Raw genomic sequence first — 8,413 nt, 5'->3', positions numbered from 1 at the left:
GGATAGGAGGAATTGGAGGAGTCTTCAGAGACTCTAATGGGTTTTGGAAAATAGGGTATATGAAGAAATATAGGGCCATAAACCATACTTTTATGGAACTCAGGGCCTTGGCATGGCGGCGGAGCACCATCTCTACAACTTGGAGATTGAAACAGACTCTACTGAGGTAATCAATCTAGTGCAGGATAATAACATTCGAGTGTATAACTTTCTTATTCTTCAATGCAGATCCTTGTTGAAGAAATTGAGGAATCCAACGATCCGGCACACTTTCCGTGAAGGGAACAAAACAGCTCACCTACTAGCATCTCAGGCAGCACAGTTGGAAGCAACTAATATATTAAACGTTTTGTTATACCCTCCTCAAGGGGTCCTATCTACTCTGGCCTATGATCGCGAAGGACACTGTGAGATAAAAGAAGTCCCTCGTAGTACTGCAGCAAAATTAGCAACTTTTGATAATTGTAGCATCTGTAATGCCATGAATAGCAGTAATAGCATGGGTAGTAGCACTATCTATAACCCTCTGCACAATATGAGGGCCAGTAGTAATGTAATGAACTTCTAAATATAAATAAAATTTCATCAGTTCCAAAAAAAAACAAAAAAAAAAACAAGTGCTAACAAAAAATTATATTCAAGGGGAACAAAAAAAAATTCACGTAATGTGCCTGTCTAAAATACCAGGAATCATATCCAGGTTGTTGGAAAATTGTTTAAAGAAAATATACTAAGTTAGCGGCGGATTCAAAATAATTCTTTTTGAGATTTAAAATATAAAGAAATAAATATTTAAAAAAGTTAAATTAATGATTCATCATTATTACATATACTCAAAAAGCAATTTAAACATTGTATATGTAATATAATTTTTCAGTCAACGAATTTCGAATGGAACACCTTGCGGCTTGCGCCCTTTTAGCTATGCCCTTGTAAGTTTTTTTATTTAAACATTCTCATTTTACATGATATATATTTCTTTATAGTAGTCACGTAGCATGTTCTAAATGACATGAATCAAATTCAAAGTGTGTATCATATAACACATACACCAAAAAAGAGTTTGTGTGTGATGGGGGAGGTAGAGGGGGATGGGGGTGGGTAGTCAGGTTCTCGGTTTATGTCAAGTCTAGTCTGTTGAACAATTACAAAGAAGCTACCAAACAAAGACTAAGAAATTTTCAAAAATCCATCTCCTTTTACTTTTTTTCTTTTGGGGCGCAGCGATTGTCATTGGGGGTGTATAATTTAAATCGTCAAGTTAAGTCAACTCGATAAGAAAATCGATTTGTGGTTTGATCTAGCTAATTTGATGTTGAAAAAAATTAATCGATCATTGTCCATTTAGTTTGGTACAGTTAAATTGAATTCAAACCAAACCGACATAATACATATATTATTTTAATTTTTTTATACACAAAAAATATTTATTATAATATGCTTTATAAGTATTTTTTAAATTAGTTTATAACTTTTAATATTTACATATATTATTTCAAATTTGGGCTTGTAATTGACTAAAAAAATTGACATGTGTCTTGTCTTTATTGAATATTTGATATGTGTCTTGAATATGCCATTGTACATCTATTTTTTTTATTCAAGTGTTTTTGAAATGACACTAAATAATATAATCACACAATCAAGGGAACAACCTCTTCAATTTGATCTTTTTTTCAGTTACGATGTAATTGTAAAAAATCAGAAAATCAAAAAAACCGACTAAAATCGAAATCGAAAAAAATTGACTTTAGGTTAGTTTGATTTGATTTATAGGTTTAAATAAATCGACATAATTGGTTTAATTATTTTTTTAAAAAAACCAAACAAATCAAACCGATCGACCTATGTACACCCCTAGTTGTCATCGAAGGGACAACTAATTTTTATTAGGGTGAAAAATACAAATGAACAATCAGTTTGGAGCCTATCTGGAAGAACTTATAACTTATGAATTTTGGCGTAAAAATAAATATTTAAAATATTTTTTTATTTTACCCAAACTCTATAAATGTATTTAAAAGTTATTTTGATTTAAAAACACTTATAAGCTGTTTTCAACTTTTTTAGTGTTTGACTGACCAACTTAAAATTATTTTGTGCTTAAAATAAGTCCCAAAAAATAATTAGATTTATTTGACTTAGCTTATCTAAAACAGCTTATAAGCTGAAAACCACTTATAAGCCAAAAAAATATGTTGGGTTACCTCAGTTTTTTTTTTTGGCTTATAAGTTAAAAACAACTTATAAGTTGCTTTAAATAAACTAAGCTAAACAGATTCATTATTTTTTTGGACTTATTTTAAGTACAAAATAACTTTAAGTTGGTCAGTCAAACAATGAAAACAGTTTATAAGCAACTTATGAACCAATCCAAACGGGCTCTTGATCCTTTAGTCATTCTTTGTTTTAGTTTTTACTTTTGTATAACTTTAACCAATAAAGTCTTCAATTTTGATCTTCCACATCAATTAAGAGTTCATTATTACTCAACTAATAATTATTAAACTCATAAAAAGATAATTCTTAATACAAATTTTCTTCAATAAAAAAAAGTAAAATTTTAAAATAATAACTTATTATTTGAGAAATCAACTCACGTCAAATAACCGTTTCAGCTGTAACACATTCTAAGGAACTAGATATAATTCCCAAAAAATGTTGAACAAAAAAAAACTGAAACTGATTAATAATGATATAAGACAAAAAAATAGAAATATGAATTTATCCGAATTTCATAAACCTCAAAAGCCTATCTAAAGTGGTAGGCAAAAACTTCCTGGCAAACAAATAACACATGTTACTGGGCCGCCCATTATACTCACATTTGGTCCCATTTCTCATCCCATTAAGCAAATCTTCTGTCACTTCGGGCCGATTAAATTTTGTAGGATGAGGCCCACCTTTGGCCCAATCAACCCAAGTCAACGTTCTATTTTCATTTTTCCACCAATATTTCATTGTCACAAATGTTGGCAAATAATGTTCGTCCGAGTAACATGCTGGCCTACAAAATCTCTTGAATAAATGAGAATACTTTTGATCCGATATTATGTCGATCGCGATCTCACGATCGACCTCGAACCATTGGGACCCCTTTCGCCATTGGGCTAGGGTGACCCATGGTCTCATTCTCTTGTTGTAACGACCTCGTCCCACGGGGCTTAATAAGTCATAAGACTCCATGAAGGTATTCTTGGACTTCATGATATAGTTGTAGATGGTAGTGAAGTTGTATAGAGGAATGCATGACTCTGAAAGGAGCACGAAGCGCTCATTTGATAAGTCTAATAATGCGTTCGCTAGTAATCGTCGTTCTGCTTCCACCATGTTAAATTCTCCCCATTCTACTTTCTGCATAAAGGTTATAAAACAAACCATGTTAAAATGTTAAGCTTCTCATCTACTAAACAACTAGATCTTCCAACTAACTAGGTCGGGGGTAAAAGGATTTTTACAAAAGTAAATTTTAATGGACTCAAACTTCCCTAAAAGCCCAGATCATTATCCTTCTAAAGTGGTTTATTGGGCCGAGTTCAATATGGGCTCTGCTAATTAACCCGAGTAACCGCTCACTTGACCGTTTAAATTACATGTATACTAATTACTAACTATAAAAAGTTAACTGTGAATTTATGTAAAAATTCCATTTTTTTTGTGGAGTCCAACGTGCTCTTCTATTGTTCACGTTCTAAAGAGAAAGATGTACTAGGAATTTAGAAAAGTGTGGCAAGATATATATATATATATATATATATATATATATATATATATTATAAGGATAAAAGTGTTTTTTCCTCTAGTTAGCAATTGGAGTAGAATAAAAGAAATCTACAACAAAAAGTGCTTAGTAAAATCTTGTTTGGAAAGATAATATTGATGCTTAGTCCTCACACCCTCCACCCCAAAAAAACGCATTAATTTACCAATAGTACAATTTAAACTAAGACCCCAAAATTTCTGAATTTCATAGCCAACTATTTTGAAAATTTCCATTTTCAGTCCTTAGGATTAAATACTTATCATTATGCCGAAAGCTATATAGCTTTTAAAATATTTTATTGATATACTTAGTAGTTTTTAAATACATTAATAATATATGAGCAAAATCTACTCCCTCTATTCCATATTAACTAAATTTGTGAGGCAATGCACAATTATTAAGAAAAAAAATTAGAACATAAATTGAATATCACTTTCCACTTTCACCCTTTTAGTAATTGTCAAACTATTCTTGAAAATAAAAATAAATCAAAGTAAAATCATAAATATGAGCAATTAACTCTCTTGAATTTATCATCTAGAAAATGTAAATGAAGGGCAAGAATCAAAAATAAGTTCAAACATTTTTCTTAAACTTTAAACAATTCACTTATTTTGAAAAATAAAATAAATTCAAAAATTCAATTAATATGCAGTAGAGGGACTATTAGTTTTCCGTGAATCCATAGGTAGCACTTTGGAGTCTGGATCCATTATTATTAATAGTAAAGATGCAATTTTACTTGTTAATCAAGTTTATCAAACAAGCACCAAGTTTTTGGTACATCACATAAGCCTCACTCAGGGATATGATGTTAGAGGATTCATCTGAACCTCTTTCGATAAAAAATTATACTATTTATATATGGTAAAAATTATTTTTATGTATGTATATAATAAATATCGAACTTTATTCGATTTTTTTGTATTTACTTTTTCACATTTGTTGAAAATCTTAGTTTTGCCACTGGCTTTGCCATAAGCATCATAATTGACATTAATTACAAACAAGTGTCGTAAAATAGTCCTATCTCATAATATTCTAGCCAAAGAGTTCCAGGATTCTCGGTAATTAATGCTAAAAGACAAATGGTCCAAGTCAACTATCAAAATCTGCTAGTATTTATTTATAATGCATCATCAACAATATAAAAATTTATATTTGAAATCTTTAATAATGAATCTGGACACGCCTATCTCTGCTTCATCGACAAATCCAGTATTTAAATTCTATTAATTTAATGGTATTGTGAACTCATTACAGATTTAAAGTTAAGAGCGTATGTCTACTATTTTATTGTAATTTTAATAATTTTTAAACATAAATTTATGGTATTCTATTAATTTAATGTATTGTGAACTCATTACAGATTTAAAATTAAGAGCGTATGTCTACTATTTTATTGTAATTTTAATCATTTTTTAAACATCAATTTATGTTTGGTATCGAAGATACATCCGGCCTTGCTCTGTTTCCGTGCTGTCTAGTAAAAGACGGACCATTTGATACGGCACTAGTTGAGTTTTTCTCCTCCTCAAATATCATATTATTTATTTATTTCACTATACTAGGTTTGTATGTAATACTTTATAAATGAACTTGTAGATCTGTGACCATGAAAACAAACAAAACATTACTTTTTGTAATTATTAAAAAAGATTATCATTGCATGAATCAGCTAAGAAAAAGATTTATAAGATATATACATAGACACTATAAAGATATTGTCTAACGAAAGGTTAATTATCATTTTTCATCACATTAAAACTAATTAATACTTATTATATATTAGTTAAGGTTCAAGCAAAAATAATATTGTTTTTCTTATCTATTCAAGCTTTTGATAAATACAGTTATTCAACAATCTGGCCGAAACACCATATTTATCAAAAGGGTGCATGGTAAATCCCAATATTCGTAAAAATGCTAGGTGTACCATTAAACAAGCCTTATACCCTAATAATGTGTGGTAACGATCAAGACCCCAAACAACATCACTAGAATAACCAAATGCAAATTATATAATTAATAAATAGTGATGGTAAACTTACCTTACTTGGTACTCTTCTACCATGAAAAATAGGTCCTTCTTGTGGAGCAGTTCCATTAAAAGATGGTTGAGAATGAATATAAATAGAATAAAGACCTTCATGTCCTTGGAAAAATCTTTCCCATAATGGAGCTAATGGTAAACTTCCTCTTGCAAGAAACATAAAAGCAATCTTTGGCTTACTCTTAAATGGCAAAGCACGGACACGTGGCAACATTGAAGCCCTCCCTATTAACTCTTCATCTTTCATATCATGTTTACTTAATTTTGGTGCCTCCATAAAATCTTTTAACCCTATTCTACTAGGGTCTAAAATTTTGGTCTCATTATCTAAAACAAAAGGAATTTGTTGTTGAGGTTGTGGAAGTGATGGTGGGGGTGGGGGTGGTGGGGGTATTGGTGTACTAGGGGGTGGGGGAGGGTTTGGTTGGATTATTTGGGGGAAAAATAATTTGTTTTGTAAAGTGTTGGGTAGATCTTGGAGATAAAAAAATAGTGATATACCAATTACTAAACCAGACCCAAATAAAATAATATAGGACACAAGATTATGGAGGTACCTTTGAGAAATACTGAATAGTTTTGTAGTAGAGAGTTGATGTTGTTGTTCATTCTTCATTTTCTTGAAACACTAGGAAAAAAAGTACAACAACAACGTTCCTTCTGTAATCCCCACAAGTAAGGTATGATGAGGATAAGATATGTTCAGACCTTGCTTATATTTTTGTGGGATAGAGAGATTGTTTCTGATATATAGGTTGCAGAAAGATCATGGATTGGATTATCCAGCACATAATTACACAGAGTGAGAAGAGAAGAAATAACACAAGGATGAATAAGCGTACAATTATTTTTGAATCCCTCAATCCTACTAGATTTTCTTTCCAAAATCTATTAGGACAATGAATTTTCTAAATTAATAGGAAATAGAAATTATGAGTTTCCTAAAAATATATAAAGAATGAAAAAAAAATTAAGACATAATTACTCAGATAGACCCTGGGCTCGAAAGAAAAGAATTCGAAAAAAATACTAGGAAGGGGGAGAAGAAATGAAGGAAAGGAGGAGGAAGAAATGTATATAGTTGAGATGGAAGCAAAAAACTAACTACATGCTTTTCACTAGAATTAGAGAGAGACAGATTCTAATTAATTAATATTATAACTACGTTTTTAATCTCCAAGACATTCATGTAAGATTTTAATAATATGTAAACATACTTGTATTTAATATTTACTTTGATTTACCTCTCCTATTATTGTTTTTCTACAACAATCTGAACGCATTATATCAAACACAAGTATTTGTAAAAGAAAGGTTCTTATAGAAAAGAAATTTACAGAAAATACTTACTAGTCTGGATTAATATTAATTACATGAATTATATATAATGTAGAAGAAGATAAAAGAGGAAACGTGATGATCTTATCATTGTTGGAAAAATGTAAAAGAGGAAGAAGGAATTGAGTAATTGTGAAAATTACCAGAAAAAGAATATTCTTGGAGTTGATGTTGAGACATGTTAAGGGAATATTTATTTATTCAACAGATTTAACAAAAAAATGATTAATTTTTACAGCTATAATTTACAAGTTTTTTGAGTTTTTTTTTTTTTGAGAAGAAAGATGGGAGGAGGAAGAAGAATTTGTGTTATGCCAAGTGGATCCCAATTAATCCAAAAATATTTCCATGAAACAACCTTAGGCATTGGCCAGTCCACGTACCTACCTCGATTTCCGGGTCATTTCAATTTTGGGTTTTTGTCCCTCATAACAATCAAATTTTTGGTGAGACATGAGTTTATATTATCATAGCATAACATTCACACAAGTTATTCTTGAGTATAACTTTAGTTTCTAAAGATCTTGTAGCTGGACAAAAATTTAAAACCAACCCATAAACATTCAATTTTATGTCAATTTTCTTGCTAGTACATGTATTCTTCCGTTGTTTCTAAAAGTAGAGTCCAAATTACAAGGTTGTGGTTGTTCAATTAGTAATTAGATCAAGCTTTGTGCATTAAGTCCCGATATATTATTCACAAAGTGTCAGACTATGCAATCTTATGTCAGCATGAGACGAGTGATCTTATGATCATATGACTATTGACACTTAATATATTACCTCTGCCTCTGCCTCTGCCTCTGGTTCGTACCGCAATGATTTTACATTCAATAAATAATAAATTGTGAAATCTAGATTTATCTCTGCTAAAGCCCCTTCTGGTCTTTCAGTTGACAATGATTAGAGAAAATCAAAGGCATTTTTTTTTAGTTTTTTAATATTGAGATACACTAGCGTCCGTCATAACAGAACATTTTCTTTGGGAATTGGGATGAACGTTGAAAAAAGTGGAAGGTAATTCCGTAACGGTAAGGTTGAGTATAAGAAATGTACTAGAATACATGTTGTTACGTGAATTTGATGTGTGTTATTATCAATAAATATTTGCTGATTTCCTAAAGAGAATGTATCGTCAAATAGCAGCCATGATTTGTGGCATTTCTTATGGCTCCCCCTTTTCCACTTGACGTGTCCAAAGTGGTACTATTTGACTTCTCATTTCGTTGTTTTTCTTCGAAGCAAATAGTGCAGCAACA

At 30.7% G+C, this 8,413-nt stretch overlaps 1 protein-coding gene across 1 annotated transcript; it reads right to left on the bottom strand.

The window, feature by feature from the left end:
* Nucleotides 1–2,724: 2,724 nt before the first annotated feature.
* On the bottom strand, nucleotides 2,725–6,689 carry LOC129895890 (glycosyltransferase BC10-like). Its single transcript, XM_055971672.1, has 2 exons — nucleotides 5,815–6,689; nucleotides 2,725–3,354 (listed from the first exon to the last, which is right to left on the bottom strand). The coding sequence occupies exons 1-2, from the start codon at nucleotides 6,430–6,432 to the stop codon at nucleotides 2,725–2,727; spliced, it is 1,248 nt and encodes a 415-aa protein (XP_055827647.1). The 5' UTR covers nucleotides 6,433–6,689.
* Nucleotides 6,690–8,413: the final 1,724 nt, after the last annotated feature.

The sequence above is a fragment of the Solanum dulcamara genome, chromosome 7 (genome assembly GCF_947179165.1).
Source record: "Solanum dulcamara chromosome 7, daSolDulc1.2, whole genome shotgun sequence".
NCBI lineage: Eukaryota > Viridiplantae > Streptophyta > Magnoliopsida > Solanales > Solanaceae > Solanum > Solanum dulcamara.
This window is presented reverse-complemented; position numbering and strand designations above follow the sequence as displayed.

Excerpts from the sequence above, each read along its gene's own strand:
- LOC129895890 (XM_055971672.1), bottom strand. The coding sequence starts at position 6,432 with ATGAAGAATGAACAACAACATCAACTCTCTACTACAAAACTATTCAGT. Across the intron at positions 3,355-5,814 it reads GTAGAAGAGTACCAAGTAAG|AAAGTAGAATGGGGAGAATT; the intron begins GTAAGTTTACCA and ends ACCTTTATGCAG.